The sequence below is a fragment of the Callithrix jacchus genome, chromosome 4 (genome assembly GCF_049354715.1).
Source record: "Callithrix jacchus isolate 240 chromosome 4, calJac240_pri, whole genome shotgun sequence".
In the NCBI taxonomy this organism is placed as follows: Eukaryota; Metazoa; Chordata; class Mammalia; order Primates; family Cebidae; genus Callithrix; species Callithrix jacchus.
In genome coordinates, this window is record NC_133505.1 from 112,207,973 (window position 1) to 112,232,327 (window position 24,355).

At 41.8% G+C, this 24,355-nt stretch overlaps 2 protein-coding genes across 6 annotated transcripts in view; one reads left to right on the top strand and one right to left on the bottom strand.

The window, feature by feature from the left end:
• Positions 1-24,355, bottom strand: part of ATG5 (autophagy related 5) — a 277,829-nt gene that overhangs the window by 20,070 nt on the left and 233,404 nt on the right. The gene's annotated exons all lie outside the window — the stretch shown is intronic.
• Positions 893-24,094, top strand: PRDM1 (PR/SET domain 1). 5 transcript variants are annotated; one of them, XM_002746873.6, is made up of 7 exons: positions 893-1,125; positions 2,722-2,970; positions 10,059-10,178; positions 13,780-14,032; positions 18,870-19,978; positions 20,434-20,562; positions 20,967-24,094. In XM_002746873.6, the coding sequence occupies exons 1-7, from the start codon at positions 1,084-1,086 to the stop codon at positions 21,540-21,542; spliced, it is 2,478 nt and encodes an 825-aa protein (XP_002746919.1). In that variant the 5' UTR covers positions 893-1,083; the 3' UTR covers positions 21,543-24,094. The 5 variants fall into 5 exon arrangements, with proteins under 5 accessions (XP_002746919.1, XP_008993088.1, XP_054110281.1 ...); XM_008994840.5 differs by lacking the exon at positions 893-1,125 and adding an exon at positions 2,263-2,455; XM_054254306.2 differs by lacking the exon at positions 893-1,125 and having other exon boundaries at positions 2,933-3,070.

Genomic DNA, 24,355 nt, shown 5'->3' on the forward strand with positions numbered 1-24,355 from the left:
ACAAGACCATTGAAGGAAGTAAAGCATCTGGTTTGTTTTGTAATGAGAAGCAGGAATGCAAGGTCCACGCTCTTAATAATAAACAAACAGGACATTGTATGCCATCATCACAGGATGTCCTTCCTTCAACAGAGGACTGACTGGGCTGGAGGAAAAGCTGGCCGGGGCTCAGAATAAGCCCCACTAATTACTGCCTCCGACTGCTTTCCACTTGCAGTGATCAGTTCAATATTCCTCTGAACTGTGAAACGATTAATGCTCTACATTTTACTTACACTCCTGGGAAGTCTGCCTGTGGGTTCTGGGAGGAGAGGAAAGGAAAACAAACATTAATCTGTAGAATTATAACTTTTTCCTTTTTCCCTATTTAGTAAATAGTTAAAAGAGGAAAAGTTCTGCCAAGTTAGAACGTTAGCAGGAGAAATGGAATGTTGCAAGTTTTGGGGCGGGGGGGGCGGGGAAACGCGTGCTACATACACAACAGCTTGAGGACCAGACAGCTCCACTGTATTACATTAGCTGCAAAACAATTTAACCTGCTCTTTTGAAGTAGGAGTTGTGTCTTTTGTACCTGGGATTTAAGCTGAGAAATTACAAAATGTGTAGGTAAATTTTAAGTTTCTTTAAGAAAAGTGTGCCCCCTAATTCTGCCGCGCCAGGAAGGAGGTCGATCTGGAGTGTTTAGAATACAATAGAGCCCAAGTAAGGTTAAGTGCCTTCAAAGGGAAGTAAGATTCCGTGTCAATGTTGAAATTCACTAAGCTCTCCGCGGCTGTGCTCGAAATCTGGGGGAAAGCCCTGGGCTTGGCCAGGTGGTGTTGGCCACGCCCCCTTCGAGTGGCTAGGGAGGGGAAACCAGACACACGAAGTGCGCCGTGACACTAGGCCCTCCAGTGTTGCGGAGAGGCAAGAGCAGCGCGGAGAGGCGAGAGCACCTGTCCGCCCGGAGCTGGGACGCGGGCGCCTGGGCTGCCGGACGAAGCGAAAAGGGACCGCCGCCGAGGTGCGCGTCCGTGGGGCTCAGCCCAGCGGGGGACGCAGGGAGAATGTGGACTGGTTAGAGATGAGCGAGACTTTTCTCAGATGTTGGATATTTGCTTGGAAAAACGTGTGGGTACGACCTTGGTAAGGAACTTGAATTTTTTTTTTAATTCTGAAATTGATCTGAAAACTCTTTTCTCTTACTTTTTTATTTTTTTGCCAACGTAGTCGCAGTAGAAACATGTTTCTGCTTTAGTGCATTTAGTGCTGTCAAACATTTGTAAGACTTTCCGTATGAATCATTAACCCTTTCAGTTCTAGACATAATTGTCAATTCATTGAAATTTCAGTAGTGGTTCCTGCTCACACCCGTCAAACTATTCCGGGTTGGCTGAAGTTTTCAATTTTATTTTATTTTTAACATGTACTTGGCATCATGACTCTATACGTGTTGGAACTGAATAAAAATATGCAGGTTTGTTTAAATCGTAACTGAGGGAAAAACAACTTTGCATCCAACTTTTTTTTTTTTTTTTTAAAGCATCCTATTTAGAGAAGTGGAAGAATGTAAAAATCTCCTTGAAGGACTTCCACAGAATGTTCTGTTTACATTTTAAGAAATATACATTCTTACATGGAAATGGTACCCATATTCCTAATTTTTATCAAACATGTCTATATGAGAAAATATTACAGAAGTTGTTTACCTTTTTTTTTTTTTTTGCCTTTGGGAAACACTTTTTCTGAGTGTGAGGGAGGATTTTCGGTAACATCCTTATCAGTTTACAAGTGGAAGCAGAGATTTTCCTCCAAGTCTTCTAAATTTGTTATAACTTTAGTTACAGTAAACTGTAGTACATCAGTGACTTCTGGGAATTCATACACTTTCAGACTTAAATGGAAAGTGCTATTTGTAGCTGAAGAATCCTAAAGGAATTCTCTCCAGGGAATTTTATTGAACAGTTTTATGTTTTGTTTTTGCTTTTTCAATTTGTAGCGAGATGCCTGCAAGTCAGAAGACACTGCAGGCTGTTTTCCCCTTCACCCATTTTTCCTCCTCTTTTCCTGTGGTCCAAGTGATTTCTAAGAGGCCGTACGTAGCTCAGTGATGCTGGCAGGATGCAACCCTTTTCAGCCTTCCATGTGAGAGGATGAAAGAGAGCTCGCAGAAGAGGGGGGAGGCAGTTGTTTTGAAAGTTGTTTTGCGTTGGGAGCTGGTGGGAAAGTTCAGTCTTCCCCATTTGGAAAAGGCAGGCTGGGTTCCGCTCCTGCACCACACGCGCTTTCCATTTTTAGCTTCATTCAGAGGCAGACAGAGCTCCTTCCTCTTCCTCTCCTTGTTTGTGACACTTTTCTGAGGCAGCTTTTCCACAGTGCCGAGGGTCTGGCGGCCATGACCCCAGGCATTCTGGGACACTGGACTGTGCGCCCACATTTTTCTGCCGAGAGAGGTAAAGCCAGGGATTGTTCAGAGGTAATTATTTTTTTTCTCTCTTTTTCATTCCCCGCCCCAGTGTGGTTGCCACTTTTTTTTTTTTTTTAAACTAAGAGTAGCATTTAAAAACCTTGCTTCTTCAAGGCAGTTTACTTTATACGGCTTTTTGGCTCTTACTCAACTGTACCAAGCACTCTGCATCTGCTTTTAAAGTCTTCAGACTACTGTATTAGTCATAGCCTCTCAGAGGCAGCCACAGGAACGGCGGGACAATGAGGATTAAAGGCCTTTCCCTTCTCTTCCAGGCTGCCCCCAAGTGTAGCTCCGGCACTGTGAGGTTTCAGGGATTGGCAGAGGGGATCGAGGGAACCATGAAAATGGACATGGAGGATGCGGATATGACTCTGTGGACAGAGGCTGAATTTGAAGAGAAGTGTACATACATTGTGAACGACCACCCCTGGGAATCTGGCACTGATGGCGGGACTTCGGTTCAGGCGGAGGCATCCTTACCAAGAAATCTGCTTTTCAAGTGTGCCACAAACAGCAAAGAGGTAAGCCTCTGGTTTATTGCCGAAGAAGATTGGGACCTGGCGCCAAATCTCCCTACTTGCCCTTGAGGCCTTGTATATCTCTGAAAACCTCTGAGAATCTGTAAGTATCAGTAAATAATTGATTTCTCTATTCAATTCTTGCATTGCTTTCTCTTTCCCTAAATCATTTCCTTTTCATTTCCTCCAGCCTTCAACTGTTCCATCCTAATTAGTAAACAGTTAAATATTTTGGCAAATTGACATGTCTTAGAAAAGTGACTTGCAGTCTAGGGTGGCTGAGATTGCCAGTGTACTCAAACATCAAGAAAGCTCTGGGCTGGACCCACTGGCCCTCCTGTTGTACAGTATCTCTTAAGGGAGAAAACTTTCTTAGAAAAAAATGTTTTAATGTTTCTTTGGTCTCCCTTTGGTAATTAGTTGGCTTTATTCTTTTTAACGAGTCCGCTTTATTAGCTGGGTTTCTAAAATTATTCTCAAAACTTTGACGTGTTTATGAAGTAAAGTGATGGTATAAACCGAGAAAAGGGGTCATGTAAAAGTGTCCTCTGTCCGGATGACTTCAGAGCTAACCACTGTTTATCTGCGGCAGCTCCTTTGCTGGGGCTGGGCTGGCAAGCTAATTCCTTATTGGCCTCTGAAGTGGGTACACTCTTTGTTGTTTCAAAGGGGATGAAAACCCAAACTGGGAATGAGCAACTGATTTCTGTTTGCCTTTTCTATAAAGATTATAGTTAGGCGTGAAGTTTAGCTGTGAAACAACTTGCAGAAGCACCTCGTTTTCAGAATTCGGCTTACTATAGTTGCACTCACTAGTCTACTACTGGCTGGAGTTGAATGAAGGGACCCCTCAGTAGACTTCCCACCACCACTGTTAGCAGGGGGCACTGTCAATTCTATTACTGCCTTCAGAAAATAGGGAAAAGGGGATGATTGGCCATAGGAATCAAGAATTTGCTACGAGGACTGTTCCTTATAGCCATGTCAAATCACTTTCCCCCTTCCCTAAGGAACAGTATTTGAGGGAATCTGGGAGCCTGTTTGGAAAACTCTTTGTCTCTTTCCTGTTTGTGTGTCTGAGTCCAGTGGTTTTTTTTTTTTTTTTTTTGGTGAGGGGGAGACACAGCTGTCTAAAATTAAACAGAGCAATGCCGCTCAATCTTTCTTCCGCCCCCGCCCCCCGCCCCCCACTGCTGGGTGAATGGAGTCAGAGTTTATAAAAAGTAAAATTTAAATTCTAGTCTATTATCAAAAACTTAAGCCCCAGAGGTCAGCCTTAATTATACCTTTTTCTGAAAGTAATGCTCTTCTTAATAGAAAGTCTCTTATTAATACATGGCCCTTGGAATTAATACAGGATTTGTTTAGGGATATAAGGTTTGACTGTGGCTTTAAAAGGTATAGTGTGTTTTTTCCCCATATCAGGTTTGACCAAATAGTGGTCTGTTCCCAAGGTTCATTTGTGCCGTGTTGCCCTGTCCGCCCTTTGGGACTGAAATAAAAATCTCCATTCTGTGGATCATCTTTGCCTTTTAATTCCATAATGTTCTTATCCTCAGGTCAGTTCTTAGCTTAAGTTTTTAATTTCTGTCATTCTCCTTTAAAATCATAGCTAAGTCAAGTAATGGTCTTAGATCATTTAGTTCAAGGTTCATAAAGATAGTCGCTTACCCAAAGGTATATAGGTAAAGCCAGACCTGGGACTTGAAGCAAAGTTCTTCTGACTTCTCCAATAAGTGCTTCTCGATTATGCTACAGTGGCCCCTCTTGGTGTCACTGTGGTTTTAGTTATCATCTTAACATATTTCAGACCAATCCTTAAGCTATTTTGTGTTGTTTGTTCCCCTCTGAATGTATAACTATGTTCCCCTATTTCAATATATTAAGCAACCCAAAAACAGACAGTGCATGTGTTTCTTCAGAACTAACCTAAGAGCTCAGGGTTCTCTTATCCTACTTTCCTATATTGCATTTAACTGAAGCACTTGAATAGAGGATAGTACATCTTTAAACCCTAACCGTAAAGACAAGCAAGAAGTAAACTTGAATGTAATGCTGTCTTAAGCGAGTAAGCTTAAGAATTTGTACCTGTTTTTCTGTTTCTCTCCTTTGTTTTTGAACTTTGGGAAAGGAGAGCTCCCTTTAGAAGGTGAAAGAGGATGGTGGACTTGAGCCATTGAGGGTAGGAAAGCTGCAAAGCAGTACACAGCACGTTGAGGACTGATGAATGTTTACATGATCACTATTCAGTTAGTTCTTTAAGTTCCGTGAGCCGTTGAAATAGGAAGTCTTTTTATCTGACATATTAATCTTGCCCTTCTTTAAATGTTTTCATTTAAATAGCAGAAGATGTTACAGTATGTACTATTGTGCTGACCTACTGGGGAATTTTTTTTTACAACACTATTTTTCATCATGAATTTGTATAATGTGTCAGCACCTTTTTTTTTTTTGGTTAAAAAGCAAAACATACAAATCATATTTCTGATCTTGACCCTCATTTTTAGATTGAGTTTAGAATCAGTCTGTACCTTTAATAAAGCTGTTCTTACTTCCTATTTCCAGAACTAAAATCAAATATAGACCTACTATTCAAAACTTTGAAAATGTTTTCAACTGATGGCTTATTCTTTTATGGGGGTTTTCCCCTTGTCCTCCTGAAATAATCTTTTGTGACTACTTGACTACAGAAAAATCAGTTCAAGCATTCATATTTTAGAAGTGTTACCCTGTAGAGTTTCTGCCCTCAGTTGAGACTGCTTATACTCTAGAGGCACCACGGCTCTGTGAGTCTCACCTCCCTGTATCTGGCTGATAAACATCAGACAGAACATGGGGACTCCCTCGGTGTCCATTCCAGTTGAAGTCCATTATTAACTCAAGCCATCTGTAGAAAGTATCTCACCATAACATGCAATTCCCTCTTCATACTGCCTTTTATTTGAGAAATGATGGACCAAGGCATCACCGTGTTTCCTCTAATAGAAAGATAATGAAGAAGGAAACCTTCTCCAGACACCTTTGTTCACTTCACTCCTTTTCAAAATTGGGTGATTGCCAAGCACAGTTGCTCACTCCTGTAATCCCAACACTTTGGGAGGCTGAGGAGGGCGGATCACCTGAGGGCAGGAGTTCCAGACCAGCCTGGCCAACATGGTGAAACCCTGTCTCCACTAAAAATACAAAAATTAGCTGGGTGTGGTGATGCATGCCTGTAATCCCAGCTACTTGGGAGGCTGAGGTAGGAGAATCACTTGAACCTGAGAGGCGGGAGTTGCAGTGAGCTGAGATGGTGCCATTGTACGCCAGCCCTGGTAACAAGAGCGAAACTGTCTCAAAAAATAATAATAATAAAATAAATTAATCAAATAAAAATGGGGTGATTGCAGGCTGAAGGTCTTGGTTACTACTGAGTTCTAGTCCTCATAAGACAAATGTTCATATGGTCAAAACAATTATAATCTAACGAGTCATTCTTATAGAGTGGGATTCAGGGAGGGAGAAGAGATAACTAGTAATTTAAATGATCTTAATGTAATTTGGAGAGAAGATGATCAGATGACATTTAGACTTGAATATTGTTTCTGCTTAAAACCACTGCTGTGTTTGTTTGCATACTCTCTAAAGAAGGAATTTGCTTTAAAAAAAAGCCTATATTCAGACTTTTATTAAGCACTCCAACTCAACCCATCCTAAACTGTAAAATCTCCTTCATTTTGTAAAATTGAAAAGAAGCTCTGTGTTTTGTCTAGAAGCTGTAGACCTCAGGGTGTGTTCTATAACTGAGGCCACCTACAGAGACCAATCTGCTCAAGTGGTGAAGGGGTCTGCACCGCACATAAAGAGCTTCTGTGGGAGCAGGTGAAGCAGGGAGGTATTGAAGCCTGGTGTCCTCTTGCTGATCAGTTTATAGAAGGCACACAGCAGCCTGTCCCCAGTAGTAATTCTTTAGGACCCTGGTCAGTTCCAGTTTTCCTTCCTGAGTTAGGTGAACAAATTCTTTGTCTTTTTAGCACTATGAAGTTTACGGCACACACCAGGTTCCTCCTTAATATTTGCTTGCTTTGAAGATAGACTACTATAAACTATGAGTCAGGGAGATAGGTTGTCTAAGATGCACATTCTGGATCTTTCTAGGACCAGAGGGAGAATTAGTACTTGGTTTTTTACTTCCCTTTAAAAACAGTCCTGGTTCCTATTCCCCTCCAAAGCTACCTGGACAAGCACCATAGTCTTAGAGTGTCAGCGTTTACGTCATCTTTGAGTAAAGTCTCAGACGTGCATTTGAGATGAAGATGTTTGTTGTGTATTAGAATGCTAGACTTAGAATGGATAAGGTGGTTTGTAAGTGCTTCCAATTTTGAAATTTTACGATTTTTGTATCTTTATGTATAGATGTGAGTTTATATGTGCCCCATAGCACTGAATATAATTGAAATTTAAAATATTAGGCCTCTGTCCCTTTCCTAATGATACCCTAATATTGAAGCTCTTTAATTTGTCTGGAGCTTGAGGGTTACCATAGAGCTCTCTTCCACCACAGAGCCTTCTCTTTTTATTTGTCCTCATGTCTTGCCTGCTGCACTGCATTTGTAAGGTCAGAGATGGCAAGAGCTACTTCCAGGGCTGTTTTTATAGCTCACTACTGACTAGTCCATAGTTGTGTTCAAATAGGTATTGGGCAGCTAATGCTTTCTAGTTGACTTATTTTGGGACACAAGAAAATGAGTGTTTTCTTCATGTAAGATTGATAGCTGAAAACCTAGAGGCCCATTCTCTAGAAGAATGGCAGTTTGGAAGAAGAACCGTGACCTCAAAGCAGTGCTCCTTGTTAGTAATCAAGCTCTGACTCCCAGGACAGTCTCTCTGTAAGAGACTATAATTTAAAACAAAGTGGATGAACCAGTTGAGTGCCTTTCTTAAAATTACTGCTGTAAAGTAGATATGTTGAAAATATCAACTGCTAATTATTGGCTCACCAACAAATGGCATTATTTGTTTTTCCTGTTTGTTCTGATATTATGGAATAATCACTGAAATATTAATGTCAAATGATTTGCATGTCATAGAATTCAATTCCATGAATCTTCCAAATCAATTAGATTCAATAATAGTATGTCCAAAACAATAAGCCTCTGAATAACTAAGTCTACTAAAGCTTTAAATATATATATTTATATCTCAAGCCTGCTCTGAGATACTCTCATCCCCAGTAGTTTACTGCCAACAAATACCAATAATGACAAACTGTGATTAAAAGGGGAGATAGATGTAAATGAAGGCAGAGGAGGAAGATGGAATGAACATCTGCTTTTTTCAGCTCTGACAGAAATTCATAAAGCACCAAAAATAACACTCTTGTTTCAACTTGTGTTAGGTGTAGGAAAATTTTCTTTTTTTCTCTTTGCAGTCTGAGTATGCTTCATTGATTTGTATATTGAATACTAAATTGTTTCAGAAAAAAAAATCAGTTGGTAAGATACTTAAATGAGAAAAGCTAGTCTGTCACAGGCACATAGATGTGCCTTATCTATTGAAATAGAGGTTTAAATTATTAATGAAAGTCCCTTAATGAGGAACTGGAGTATAGTATAACCAAAATCGTAGATTCCACTGTGAACAAGCTGTGTACATTGATCGATTCACATATTTGGGTCTACCATTTCAGGTACATGAATGTACAGGAGCTACTGGGGATATAAAAACTGGAAAATAAACATTATCATCTGTTGCCCCTCCCTCCTCCTTGGCCCATTTCAGTAATGTATTTAGTAGGTAATTGGTAGGCTGTCTTGAATGAGAAGAAAATAAAAATAGGAAAGTGAGAGAATAAAAACCAAAACAAAACTGTAACTGCACAATGTTGTAAAGGACTACTCACAGGGCAGTTCTATTCAACAGTGACGAATTGCTTCCTGATTCATGGTTGGTGATTTTTTTACCCCCTCAAAAAGAGAAATTTATTATTGAGGAGGAACCGGTATAACTATACCAGTTCCTTTAGCAAGGCCCTACAAAGTTAAAATGTGTGATGTATCCAGACTGAAGTCATTTCCTCAGATCTCAGAACCTACAGCTTTCCTCAGTATAAACTTAATTTCAAAGGAGGACTTTTGGGCAAGTGTAGTGGTTCGGCCTATAATCTCAGCACTTTGGGAGGCTGAGGTGGGAGGATCACTTGAGTCCAGGAGTTTGAGACAGGGCTGGGCAACATGGTGAAACCCCTTGTCAACAACAACAACAACAAAAAATTAGCTGTGGGTGTGGTGGTGCATGATTCTAGTTTCATCTACTCAGGAGGCTGAGGTGGGAGGATCACTTGGTCCTGGGAGGTCAAGGCTGCAATGAGCTAAGATTGAGCCACTGCACTCCAGCCTGGATGACAGAGGGAGACCCATCTTAAACACACACACACACACACACACACACACACACACACACACACGCCTTTGACCACTCTTGAGTAGAAGACTGGAAAAGAGCAAAGTAGAAGACCAGAGAAGAAGAGTTACTTGAAAGATCTTTTATTAAAGAGAATATGCAAGCTATGAAAAACAAAACAAAACAAAATACACAAACCTCATATGGAATGAAAAAAACATAATGCATTTGGTTTCTGGTTCCTTGGACCGTTGTGGAATAACTAAAGAGCATTATTTTGGTTTCTGAGGTTAAACCTACTTTATTCCCCTCAAGCACACTATACTTATGGTTTGAGGGAGAAGGAGAAATAGGAAACTAGGGACAGGCTGAAAGGGTCTAATCTTGACTGTCTAATTCTGCAGTGTCTTATTCTCATTCTTTGAGAGAGTGGTTATCTTCTCTGTTCTAGCATGAAAAGTAATGATACAACTAAAGGATCCTTTATTACCAGACAATAATCCCCTCCACTGGTTTAATGCTTGGTTGAGTATTTGCTTACCCTGAGGTGAAACTTGTTCATTATGTAGGCATCATTAATGTCTGTTCTACTTATCAGAATTTTCTTATTTTAGCTGTATTGCCACTTGATAGTCCAGTTTATTCAAATGAAAAGATTGGTGAACATTTTACAGTTAATGTAATTGTTTTCTATGTTTTTTCCTCTTTAGGTTATTGGCGTGATGAGTAAAGAATACATACCAAAGGGCACACGTTTTGGGCCCCTAATAGGTGAAATCTACACCAGTGACACAGTTCCCAAGAACGCCAACAGGAAATATTTTTGGAGGGTAAGTAAGTGAAATTTCTCCAGACTCATTAAGTATTAGGAAAAAATGGAGCTACAAGGGCTGGGTGGGTTACCTCCTTTCTCGTCTTGTGCTGAGAAATGCTGGGGCTCACCCATAAGAATCCAGGATCTCATGGACACAGGGAATTCTGAACAAATGTGATGAAACCGATTAAATGTTTGGCCTGTAGGTGGTTAGTGATGGAGATATGGGGTATATGTGAGTTTTGATTTTTGCAATTCATTAGAGTTTTGTGATGAAAGGAAACAGTTTGTTGCATTGCTTTAAGGTAGTAGGTTCATTTGCATTTCTCTGCAAGGAAGTAGTAATGAGTCACCAAGCCTTAAATTTCACCCCTTTTTGATTTCTTGCTGACTTGACTTTAATTGAATGGAATAGTTATCACAAATGAATAATCTTTTTTTTTTTTTTGAGTGGATTCTCACTGTTGCAGGCTGGAGTGCAGTGGTGCTATCTCAGCTCACTGCAACCTCCGCCTCTCAGGTTCAAGCACTTCTCCTGCCTCAGCTTCCCAAGTAGCTGGGACCTCAGGCGCGCACCACCACGCCCAGTTAATTTTTGTATTTTTAGTAGGGACAGGGTTCCACTATGTTGGCCAGGATGGTCTCAATCGCTTGACCTCATGATCTGCCCACCTTAGCCTCCCAAAGTGCTGGAATTACAGGTGTGAGCCACCACGCCCAGCCAGGAATGACACAAATGAATTATCTTAAAAGTAAATGCCATTAAGGAAGGATAGCTGGAAGATGGGGTGAGGGGAATGGAGAAAGGATCCCAGGGCTAGTCCTATTTAAATACATGTGCACCATAAAACGATTCCATTTGACAATAAGTTAATTATCTCATAGCATAAGGAAAATAATTACAACCATGCAGGATGATAAGCTTTCCTTTGTAACATCCACACAAAAGATCTAGCTAGTACAATTTCCTTTGCTATATTAGAAAGGCCGCTAGAGGTGAACTAATTAGATGGAATCCTTGAGTAAAAGACTGGATTAACAGTGAAGAGAAAAAAGTCAGATTGCTTTCCTTCTTCCCATAGATGTCTCAGGGATATTCAGTTTCCTCAGTTAGAAAATAAAGCTATGGTTACTTAAATGTAGTAAGCGTTTTTATGCATACTTACATGAAATGTACATTATTTGAATTCTTTAAAAAGAAAAAGCTGCATGATAACAAAAATTGTGTTGTGCTTGCTGTAGCTGGTATTTTGCCTAGAACACTTACATCTTTCGGACAGGTATCTTAGACACTTCTGCTAGTGAATCACTCAAGGTATTCCTAAGAAACTATTTTTAATCCAGGAAGTTTTGCATTTTTAGAAATTTATCTTAGTATTTCCCAAGCAAAAGAGGGTGGTTACAGATTCACTAAGAATCATGTGCTCATAATTTTAATTTGATAATTATTCCTGCTTAAAATATATTAATTCATAATTTTGGAACCGTGAGTGCATTTTTGCCTTTATTGCCAATAAATTCTTCTCAGAAGTGAGCCATAAAGTTGCATACTTCTTGGAGTTAAAGGTCTGAATTAAGACAATCCAGCATAAGTCTTACTATGTGTGATCATTTTGAGAAAAGGCAAGAAGCACCTAAGAATCTCCCCTCACTGTCCTGGTTCCCTGTTTCATTTAAAGATTTACTATAAGTATCTGGAAGGCTTTCCTTGGGAGGATTTATTTGAATCAGTCTTTCACATGCAGAGGATATTGTAAAACATCCCAGTTTTGCTGGCAGGAATATGAACATCTGTTGTGAAGAAAGAAAAAGTTTCATGCAAATTACACAGCCAAAGAAGAGAAGGGCTGTTCAAGTTGAGAAACCAGTGACATTTCTTGTAACTGAACTATGAATCAGCACATTTTAATCTTGATAATATATGGAAGTGCAATAAGGTGGTAGGAAATAGTGCTCATTTTACGTATGCGTTATTTTATTTCCTTGTGTGTGTGTGAGTGACTTCATGGCATCGACATAGCTGTTTTTAAATGAGGATACAGTAAATTGCAGTCCAAGGAAGGCTAACTGGAATCAACATACCTGTAGCTTTAGAAAGCAGTTTCCGCCCCAGTGAAGAGTTGCAAGAGCGATGGAACCCCATGTTCCTGGAAGTTTGCACATCAGAGTAAACAAACTTGAAAACCCCTCTTGATAGCAGAATTCACCCAGCCTTGTTCCATTTTCTCTTAACAAAACACACCGCAAAAGCTCTCACAAGCTGCTTTGATGAAGCCACATGTATTTCCCCCTTCACAATTTACAGGAAGTTACTCTTAAAAGAAAGTGATTCTGATGTTTACCGCCTGCGTTAAAGGGACAGAGTTCCTTTTTATTTCTGATAACGTTTGAGCGAAATACAGAAACTGTCCATAGACTAGCACAGTTGGTACGTGAGTAAGGAAAAGCAATAACCTGCTGTCCGGTAAGAGCGAAATTCCTGCTACGAACAGTGCCTCACTTACTACTTGGAGACTGCAAGTCGCAGAGGACACCAGGTATTGACTGATTATATATGTACTAAGGAAAGGTCTTAAAGTCTAAAGAAAAGGTGGTACTTCCTAAAAAGAGGGAGAGAGAGAACACTTTCTATGGAAGGATAAGGAGTGTGTTTATAGTTTCAGTAAGAGTGTACATTTTAATTTTTCTTCCTTCTGCCTCTTTGCCAAGTGGCCTGAGTGCATCTGTTAACCAGAAGTAGTATTTCTCTAGGACAAACTTCAAATTCTTCATTATGCGTTGCCTTTAAGAAACAACATACTTTCTTCCTGTTCGTTTTCCAAAAACACAACGCCTGTGGCTGTGTGTGTGGTGTTTCAGCCAGCCTCCTCCCAGATAAGGGGTTCCCTCTTCCCTCCTTTGGATTGAAAGGAAAGAGCAAGGCTGGACACGTTTATCAAGAGGAAAAGTGACTTCTCAGCAGTAGACTGTCAAATTCTGGCTGCTGCCCCAGTGTTCACTTTGTTATGGCAGGTGAAGTTCACCTTTGCCCCACCCAGTGTTTCCACAAAAAGGCAAGGTTCCAAGTATTCATATGAACAAGTGTTACTTTAGGACTTGGAGGGTTGGGGGTGGAGGATGTTTGCATAGTTGAAGCCTTGGGCGGGGGTGTAGGAAACTGCAAGTACAGAGGCCATAGAAAAAGCTGAGACTCAGTTTGACGTTGTCAGCCGGCTTAGTCCTCTACCCAGTGACTCAAAGCACTCAAAATCAGCATAATCGGAACTGAAGTCAGTAGCTCGCCCATTTGCCATTCACTGCAGTAGCAAAAGTAGTACTCTGGTGGGTTAATCGGTTTGAGGCAGCTCCTTAAATGAACATTTGTGTTTCATTTTTCTGTTATTTTCCCGAACATGAAAAGACGATAAAACTGAAATGGAAAAGGTAACTGACAAAATGTGCCATACCTGTTTCCACCCTTATTTCTGCTGATTCAAGACTACACTTGCCAAACTGATTTGATTTCTTTTTCTAACAAGGCAGTAGGGGGATCAGAAATCACACACGGTACGGGCTGTGTTTATTCTGAGAGGTGCTGGAGAGCTTCCTTTTACATGCCTGTCTTCTCTTTTGGACAGATCTATTCCAGAGGGGAGCTTCTCCACTTCATTGATGGCTTTAATGAAGAGAAAAGCAACTGGATGCGCTATGTGAATCCAGCACACTCTGCCCGGGAGCAAAACCTGGCTGCGTGTCAGAACGGGATGAACATCTACTTCTACACCATTAAGCCCATCCCTGCCAACCAGGAACTTCTTGTGTGGTATTGTCGGGACTTTGCAGAAAGGCTTCACTACCCTTATCCCGGAGAGCTGACAATGATGAATCTCAGTAAGTGGATTACAGAACAAAAAAATAAAAAATGCCAGTAATGTCGGTTCTGCCTCTGTGAACTAATAACATGTTGTTTAATTATATGGCTTCATCATCTGTTGGACAAAGTAGGTGGCTTAAGCTAGGGACTGGGAAGAGGAAAAACCTTCTTTGAGTCCCTATTAACTATTATGAAACTTGATCATTTAAATATATTGTATATGAAGAGCTACTTTGAGTTTTGAATTCAGAATGTTATAAGAAGAAATATATGTCTAATTCTAATTTATTCATAAGCAGTTGGGAGAATTACAAGGATTGGTCCAGACACGCTGCGCATAAAAGGTATAGCCCTCATTTGTGGTACTTTGTCAGGGCTTAGACTGCATCAACATATTTATAGATGCACATTGGAATGTAGAGTTAGAACGTGATGTGGAGCATTGTAAGATCATTGCTAGAAAAACTTTGTCATAATTTTTCAAGTATTATTCTAAATGAATAACCGTAAAGATTTTATATCTTAGCTTCCTTCCTTACAGTAAAAAGCTAATTATCTGATCTGATCAGTATTACAGCAGCCACTTTATCTTAACAGTATCACTTTATCATCTTAACAAATTCTCAATTCTTAGGTTTATATGCTTTTACTTCTTTTGATTAAAATTGTTGTCATGACCTCTCTCTGCAAAGGGCTACATCATTTGAGTCATTCTCAAGTGATCTCTGAGCGATTTCAGAATTGCCGTAAGATTCTAACCTCTGTTAGAACTATGGTTGTGTGTTCTTGGTTAGACTACTAAATCTTATTATCAGTTTTAAAAATTAGTTCCTTAAAAATAAATAAATAAATAAAAATTCGTTCCTTTTGGTTTAGATGTTAAAACTAGATGCTGAAGTTTTTGTAACTTTTCGTTTTGATACCTTTTCAAACTTAAGAAAACATTTTAAGAAAAGGACAAAGAATTTCCAGTTACCCTTTCCCCAGGTTTGCCCGTTGTTGCTATACTGTCCGTTGGCTTTATTGGAAGGCTAAATTGTTTTAGTTCACATTTTCATCTTTGAGACATTTGGACTTAAATATCAATATTAACATAAATTGGAATTTCAACTTTGATTTTAGGACCAACAAGCAAACCAAATACTTACCTAGCCATAAATAATCCAACTGTATGGTTATTTGGTGTTCATTCCACACTGCGTTTTACTTCATCTTCCTTAAGACTGCAAGATTGTGTTTGCCGTTTTCTGAAAATCCAGGGATATAAAAGCAGCAGGACCTCCCTAGTAGAATCCCATTTTAAGACGTGTGTTTGGGGCCCATATACAACAGGATACCCTTGAACTTCAGGAAAAGAACTGGTTCCCAGTCCCCCAGTTCCAGCTTGATGGGTCTAATCAGGTCCTGACCAAAAAGGTGGCAGTTCTTTTCCCTCATCTCTCTTCAGTGGTTATTTCCCTATCGCTGAGCCTGCCAGGAGCCATTCAGCTGTTTCAGCATCTGTGTGTGCCAGGCCCAGTGGTGAGGGCCTGGTAGCAAAAGACAAATGCGCAGGCACAGCAGCACTTTGTGGAGCTGATATTCCAGCCGGGCACCTCAGAAGCATGCAGCTCCCTCCTGGCTTTCTCAACATGGTGAGCCACTTCCTCTTAAGGAACCAAGAAACTTTTTTGCATGCTTCTCACACCCTGTGCCAATCAAGGGAAAGGTTTAAGGGCCTGGCATTTTTATTCCCCAAGGAAAGGCTCTGCACAGTATTTTAAGGTTCAAGTGCTTCTACTTTGTGTTCAGAAGCAACTTTCATATATACCGTGAAATGACACCTTTTATTTATCCCTTTTTATTTATGCAGAATGTATCCCCCTTTTATTTTGGCAGAATGTTTTCTAAATGGTGGTTTAACATTTTCAAGTACACTTCATTGTCCAATATTCATAGTAAAGAATGAGAGTTAACATAACCAGTCACATTAAAACAAGATTCCTGCTGCCAGTTGTGAAACCAGTTATCTTAGGCGTGGCAGCTGATGATTGAGACTGTGATCAGGAAAATTTCCACTGTTTCATCAGGCCTAATAGGTAGATTGTGTCTCCAAATGAATTGTTTTGGATTCTCGTGCTTAAAGCACAACAGAGGCGGTGCAAGAGTCTCCATGAGGTCTTAAATGGCAGTGATGGCAGAGTTTGAAGAAGGGATTTGAAACAAACCAAAGTTAAGCAAAGTAAGTAGCCAGAAATCACAAACTGGCATTTTTCTAAAAACAAAGGAAAGGAATAAAAGAACTAATAAATTTGAAACCCCCAAATTTTGGGGGTAGTTTTTTTTCTATCTATCTAACTAAACCATCTAGAAAACAGTTGACCAAATTATAGACTTCTAAATGTTAATCTGCTTTCTCAGTTTCAGTTGAAAAGAGACTTTGTTTTGCCTACTGCAGAACTTCTAGGTTCTTTCTTGTAGTCTTGGGGTTCTTATTATAGATCGAAAATGTGAGTCGGCATAATTAAGCCATTCAGAGCCTTCAGAAGCAGTTCACTCTTGAAATGACTCCGTCCGCCTACAGCCATTTAAGATTTCAGAACAAAAACAGATCTTGATTTTCTTTTTCATGTTAACTCAAGCTGCTGCTGAGTGGGAGAGTCAGAAATGACACCAGCTCCACTGATTACTCAGCTGCTGAAGGATGATTTTTAAAAATGCACCTTTACTGTATATGGACTTCATAATTTCCACCTGTAGAGCATCTTAGGGAGGCTAACATGTCACTCTGGATGTTCTTTTAGAATAAGATGTGAATATTTTTCTAAAGGCATTAGAGCTGGCAAACATTGTGAATTTACTATATACTGGGCACTGTGCTAAGTGTTTGGCATAGAAAGTTTAAAATTTTGACTTTTTTGTCGGCCCAATCATGAGTTTTCGTATCAGCTCAATAATCAAATTATATTAAGGTGCTTAAGAAGAATGCCTAGCTGAAATGTGAGTGGCATTGCCGTGGATGGACTGAAACTGTATGCTTATTGCAAATTTGTGCTTATTTGTTAACTTAGAGAACCAAGGGAGTATGGAAGCCACTGTAAAAAATATGAGACTTAGATACATAATGTGCCACCTAAAAATGGTTCAAAGTCATGAGGGTAAAGTTTTTGTATTTTCATTTTTCTTAGAGTGGCATCATTTTAAAAAATCATTATTAATTTGAGCCTATATAGTTGTTTCCAAGTCATTCTTTTTCACCTTCATAAAATTCCTTCCTGTGGCTGTGAGATGCCTTGCTATCAGTTTTCCAGCTTAGTTGTCTCTCTTGTCCTTTACCATTTTAGCTTTAAAAAACAAAAGTGACAATTAGAACTTCCTGCCTGCTGGGCCTCACTGAAAGACTGATATTGGCCTGATAAGGAGATATTTATTTTGGTTTAGTGGCTTCAGAAATCCCTCTCCTCAGCAAGCTTTCCATCACAGCCCCCATCAGCATCTTCCCTGATAGTGTTGTTCTCTGTGTTTATTCTGGGGCTTCAGGCTCGCCCAGGAGGAACTGATAACAGCTGGCAGGAGATAACATTCTCTGAGGGGCTCTCAAACTGGAATCGAATCCCTCAAGCCGGTCAGCCTAGAGAATAGATTTGAAAGGTTCAGTTCTGGAGTTTCACAGAGTTCATTTCTAGACCTATCAGATAGCAAGCCTGGAGTTCTTTCTCCACTAAATTCAAGCAGGGACATTTTTTAGATGAGGAAGTATATTTGCACAAAGGCTTCAGCGCATTCTCCCAGACCTGCCACCTCTGAAGGCATCTCCACACATCGTGGACAGCTAATGCTTCCGTGTGTTCCTAGGGTGGGGTATCCTGGCTTGAGCGACTGCCCTCCAATGCTCAGAGCTCAAACCTAAACATTTTATGTTTTGCTTTTGGTTTCCAGGCAAGGGCTGAGCAGGGAATTTTCAGTTTTCCCTGCTCGGATGGGTATTTTCCTGAAGGCGTTATTTATTGTGTAGCAGGGAGAGACGGGGCTGACTGTGGCAGGGATAGTCTAGAACTGTCCTCATTGCTGCTGTTCCTAAATAGTACATTTACCAAGTAATAATGTGCCATTTTTGGGAATAAATGCTTTCCTCTTAGCCTGCTCTGTTTTCTTGGGTGCGCTAAGTAATTGAACTGGCTCTGGAAGTACCTATTGTGGTTTGGCAGAGGTGACTGTCACGCCTTGTGATTCCAGGGGCCAGCACTGCTGGGATCCTGGCTAGACCAGACAGAGCCTTGCTGAAATGCTCAGGCCCTCCGCACAGCGCGGAGAAGGTGTGCCATTCACTTAGCTAAGCCCCTTGGCATAGGCAGTTTGAACAGGGCTTTATCAAATTCGTATTCAACAGGAGTAGAGGTGAAAATTGATGACTCGGTATTACTTGAAATGAGTCTTAATCTCTCACATTTAGTTCTCAGGGTGTGCTGATTTCCTTTAGGTAAACCATGAGCATCAGAAAGACTTTTATTAACCTGTGACAGCGTCCCCACCTCAGTATTTTTCCACCCGGTTTTAATGGGCACTATCTGACTCCAGCTCAAACAGCCGTTTTCTATCGTAAGTTGTGTGCTAATGAAAACAGAATCATCCACGTGCTGCTGTATGTTCTGTCGGTGCTGCCATTGTCTCCATTTTGCTGAGGAGGAAACAGAACCACACTTCTGAGTGAGAGGCCCAGAGCTCTGTAGCATGAGAGCACGCTGGAAGTCAGATGTATGGCGATTGTGTTGCCAGCTGGTACTCAGGCTTTCTCAAGAAGGGGGAGCAGCTTTGGCAATTTTGCTTCAGTTCTCTCTAGGCTTCTGTGTAATCACCCCTTCTTCTTTATTTCAGCACAAACACAGAGCAATCTAAAGCAACTGAGCACCGAGAAAAATGAACTCTGCCCAAAGAATGTCCCAAAGAGAGAGTACAGCGTGAAAGAAATCCTCAAATTGGACTCCAACCCCTCCAAAGGAAAGGACCTCTACCGTTCTAACATTTCACCCCTCTCATCAGAAAAGGACCTCGATGACTTTAGAAGACACGGGAGCCCCGAAATGCCCTCCTACCCTCGGGTCGTTTACCCCATCCGGGCCCCTCTGCCAGAAGACTTTTGGAAAGCTTCCCTGGCCTACGGGATGGAGAGACCCACTTACATCACTCACTCCCCCATTCCATCCTCCACCACTCCAAGCCCCTCTGCAAGAAGCAGCCCCGACCAAAGCCTCAAAAGCTCCAGCCCCCACAGCAGCCCTGGGAACACGATGTCCCCTGCAGGCCCCTGCTCTCAAGAGCACCGGGACTCCTACGCTTACTTGAACGCGCCCTACGGCACGGAAGGCTTGGGCTCCTACCCTAGCTACGCACCCCTGCCCCACCTCCCACCAGCCTTCATCCCCTCATACAACGCTCACTACCACAAGTTCCTCCTGCCTCCCTACGGCATGAATTGTAATGGCCTGGGTGCTGTGAGCAACATGAATGGCATCAACAACTTTGGCCTCTTCCCGAGGCTGTGCCCTGTCTACAGCAACTTCCTCAGTGGGGGCAGCCTGCCCCACCCCGTGCTCAATCCCCCTTCCCTCCCAAGCTCGCTGCCCTCAGATGGAGCCCGGAGGTTGCTGCAGCCGGAGCATCCCAGGGAGGTGCTTGTCCCAGCGCCCCACAGTGCCTTCTCCCTAACTGGGGCCGCTGCTAGCATGAAGGACAAGGCCTGTAGCCCCACCAGCGGGTCTCCCACGGCGGGCACAGCCGCCACGGCAGAACATGTGGTGCAGCCCAAAGCTACCTCAGCAGCGATGGCAGCCCCCAGCAGCGATGAAGCAATGAATCTCATTAAAAACAAAAGAAACATGACTGGCTACAAGACCCTTCCCTACCCGCTGAAGAAGCAGAACGGCAAGATCAAGTATGAATGCAACGTTTGCGCCAAGACGTTCGGTCAGCTCTCCAATCTGAAGGTAGGCCTTGGGACAGAGCAGCCCCGGGACTGTGGGGCAGCGAGTGTGTGCTTGTGTTTGTGTTAAGCTTGCTTTCCACAGGGTGTCAGTTGCATTTGCAGCAGTGTGAGCCCCAGGTTGGGAGTAGTGGGTATTGATTGTACCTAGTTTTTGCCACTTCTAGCCCCGTGGCTTTGGACAAGTGATTTCCCCTCTTCTGATTTTCTTCTGAATAATAAAAAAACAAAAATGGGGGTTTGGACTGGAAGCTTAGGTGAAATTCCCTGCTAGCCTGTGCTTTTTGTGCTTTTAATTTAAGAAAAGCACCATTCTGAAGACACGAAGATTGATTCTGTTAAGACTGTCTTGATGCTTTTCTTAAGATATCTGCATCATAAACACTTAGTCTTTGAGCAGAAATGTTAGGTCTCAGAGCCAGCTTGAGAGCAGAGCTAACACATGTGGCTTCTTCCCAGGTCCACCTGAGAGTGCACAGTGGAGAACGGCCTTTCAAATGTCAGACTTGCAACAAGGGCTTTACTCAGCTCGCCCACCTGCAGAAACACTACCTGGTACACACGGGAGAAAAGCCACATGAATGCCAGGTGCGCAGTATTCTCTGGGTAGACCTTCTGACCTTTGTAGAAAACGTCTGTGAGTCGCCCTCCCATGTCCTACAGCCCGTAGTTAAAGGCAACACAAGATTCTGCCTTGTCCCAGGCAGATGACACTGTGGGCCTCCCCAGTGCTCTGTGTCTGCTGATGAGCTGAGAGGACATGGCCAGCTTCCAGTGGGTGGGAAAATGGTAGGGGAAAAAAACAGCCCCTCGTGTGCAGTGTGCCCACATCCCTCTGTTTGCTTCATACCACACTGGAGGTGCCACAAGGAGGCTTCTGACCTCCCAGGTTGCTGGGCATTGGCCTGTAAGCCTGCCTCTCCCATCGGCAGCTCTTAATCTTCTGGTCTTCCTGTCTCCCTTCCCTGCTGTCTCTCTGCTCTGCACTGTAGGTCTGCCACAAGCGATTTAGTAGCACCAGCAATCTCAAGACCCACCTGCGACTCCATTCTGGAGAGAAACCGTACCAGTGCAAGGTGTGCCCTGCCAAGTTCACCCAGTTCGTGCACCTGAAACTGCACAAGCGCCTGCACACCCGGGAGCGGCCCCACAAGTGCGCCCAGTGCCACAAGAACTACATCCATCTCTGTAGCCTCAAGGTTCACCTGAAGGGGAACTGCCCTGTAGCCCCAGCCCCTGGGCTGCCCTTGGAAGACCTGACCCGAATCAATGAAGAAATTGAGAAGTTTGACATCAGCGACAATGCCGACCGGCTTGAGGACGTGGAGGATGACATCAGTGTGGTCTCTGTCGTGGAGAAGGAAATTCTGGCCATGGTCAGAAAAGAGAAAGAAGAAACTGGCCTGAAAGTGTCTTTGCAAAGAAACATGGGGAATGGACTCCTCTCCTCAGGGTGTGGCCTTTACGAGTCATCAGATCTGCCCCTCATGAAGTTGCCTCCCAGCAACCCGCTACCTCTGGTACCTGTAAAGGTCAAACAAGAAACAGTCGAACCAATGGATCCTTAAGATTTTCCGAAAACACTTGTTTTGTTTCTTAAGTTATGACTTGGTGAGTCAGGGTGCCTGTAGGAAGTTGCTTGTACATAATTCCAGCTCTGCAAAGCTCTCTTGATAGCAAATGGTTTCCCCTCACCTCTGGAATTAAAGAAGGAACTCCAAAGTTACTGAAATCTCAGGGCATGAACAAGGCAAAGGCCATATATATATATACTTATTTACTCCCATGTCTATATATTTGCCCCTGTGTATTTTGAATATTTGTGTGGATATGTTTGCATAGCCTTCCCATTACTGAGACTATTGCCTAGTCATAATTATTTTTTCAATGATAATCCTTCATAATTTATTATACAATTTATCATTCAGAAAGCAATAATTAAAAAAGTTTACAATAACTGGAAAGATTCCTTGTAATTTGAGTATCAATGTATTTTTGTCTTGTGGCCATTCTTTGTAGATAATTTCTGCACATCTCTATAAGTACCTAAGATTTAGTTAAACAAATCTATGACTTCAGTCAACCTCTCTCTCTCTAATAATGGTTTGAAAATGAGGTTTGGGTATTGCCAATGTTAGACAGTTGATGTGCTCATTCCTGGGATCCTATCATTTGAACAGCAGTGTATATAACCTGGGGGTACGTGTGCAGAATTACCCAATAATAACTTAAGTAGAAGAAATAAGAAAGGGAATCTTGCATGTTTTTGTTGATAGTTCATGTTTTTCCCCCAGCCACAATTTTACCAGAAGGGTGACAGGAAGGCTTTACCAACCTGTCTCTCTCCAAAAGAGCAGGATCCTCCCACCACCAGTGCCCCCCACCCCCGACAGTCCTGTGGCCATTCAGAGCGGCCACATGACTTTTGCATCCCATTGTATCGTCAGAAAATGTGAAGAAGACAAAATGCCATGTTTTAAAACCACTGCGAAATTTCCCCCAAAGCACAGGCGGCTTCGTATGTGTGAAGTTTGGGGGCTTGAGTCTGGGTGTTGCTTTGTTGTTGGTTTTTGTTGTTTTGTTTTTTTTTTTTAATGTCAAAATTGCACAAACATGGTGCTCTACCAGGAAGGATTTGAGGTAGATAGGCTCAGGCCACACTTTAAAAACAAACACACAAACAACAAAAAAACGGGTATTCTGGTCATTTTGGGGTAAAAGCGGGTAATGAATATTCCTATCCCCAACACGTCAATTGTATTTTTTCTGTAAAACTCAGATGTTCCTCAGTATTTGTGTTTTTACATTTTATGGTTAATTTAATGGAAGATGAAAGGGCATTGCAAAGTTGTTCAACAACAGTTACCTCATGGAGTGTGTCCAGTACTGCAGGAAATAATGTCTTACCTAATGATTTGCTTCTTTAGAGGAGAAACCGAGTAAATGCGCTCCAGCAAGATAGACTGTGTCATTCTCTCTTTCATTCTGCTAAGCCCAAAGATTACATGTTGGTGTTCAAAGTGTAGCAAAAAATGATGTATATTTATAAATCTATTTATACCACTATAGCATATGTATATATATTTATAACCACTTAAATTGTGAGCCAAGCCATGTAAAAGATCTATTTTTCCTAAGGGCAAAAAAAAAAACAAAAACAAAAACAAGGCTTTTTGAGACGTTGCTTAATACTTGACCTCACAATCACATCGGTCTGTTGGGCACCTCTTGCCTACTCTAAGAGGCCCTAAAGCCTTGGTGCAGTGGCGGGGACTACCAAACAACCGGGGAGGAAGAGATACATCTTTTTTTTTGGAGATGAAGTCTCTGTCATCCAGGCTGGAGTGCGGTGGCACTATCTTGGCTCACTGCAGCCTCTGCCTCCCAGGTTCAGGCAATTTTCCTGCCTCAGCCTCCTGAGTAGCTGGGATTATAGGCATGTGCCACCACGCCCAGCCCATTTTTTAGTATTAAGGACCATCTAAGACGGCTGTATTTTTTTGCCACATTATCATTATGGGGTCACACCTAAGTCACAGAAATACAAAACTGACTTTACCACTGTAACTTTTCTCTTTCCTTTCTTACCAAATACTGATCCATCACTAGTCCATCTGTTTTATGATTATATTTGACATTTTGTTCACATCAACTCATGCTCACCTGCAGAGGAGAACAAATTTCGAATAATCCAGGGAAACTCAAGAGCCTTACTGGTCTTCTGTAACTAGCAAGACTGACAGCTTTTTATGTATCAGTGTTTGATAAACACAGTCCTTAACTGAAGATTAAACCAAAGCCTCACACTGACATTAGACCAAACACTTTTTATTCCCAACTACTCCTTTGTTGTTCTTTCATGCTTTCCTGTAGTGAGAATTTTTCTAAAGACTTCCTGCTTCTCTCACCATCCATCCTTCTTTTCCGCCTCTTACATGTGAATGTTGAGCCCACAGTCAACAGTGGTTTTGTTTTTCCTGTACTCAAAACTGACCAAAGTTACTGGCTTTTTACTTTGCTAGAACAACGAACTATCTTATGTTTACATACTGGTTTACAATGTTATTTATGTGCAAATTGTCAAAATGTAAATTAAATATAAAGGTTCATGCTTTACCAATCCTTGTCTCGTGTCTTGCGTGAAGGCCAGTGAGCGACATCTTCTCCATACTGTACAGATGGCACCAGGCCAGATTTCAAACAACAGTTTGCCTGTTCCCCACCCCAACCCTATGCTGCTTCAGCAGCACCCTCTGGTATGCCCTGATCTCCTCCCAGGACTATATTTGTGCGTGATCTGACAGCATCGATCTGTCATAACTGTAAGAGTTCTCCTTAATTATGAACTATAAAAATGTTCTCTAGAGGAGGCACATCAAGC

What these genes read in the sequence shown, in the direction of transcription:
- PRDM1 (XM_008994840.5), top strand. Translation starts at nt 2,375, where the DNA reads ATGACCCCAGGCATTCTGGGACACTGGACTGTGCGCCCACATTTTTCT. An exon ending in AAGCCAGGGATTGTTCAGAG is followed by an intron (nt 2,456 to 2,721) that starts GTAATTATTTTT and finishes CTTCTCTTCCAG; the next exon opens with GCTGCCCCCAAGTGTAGCTC. An exon ending in ACAGGAAATATTTTTGGAGG is followed by an intron (nt 10,179 to 13,779) that starts GTAAGTAAGTGA and finishes TCTTTTGGACAG; the next exon opens with ATCTATTCCAGAGGGGAGCT.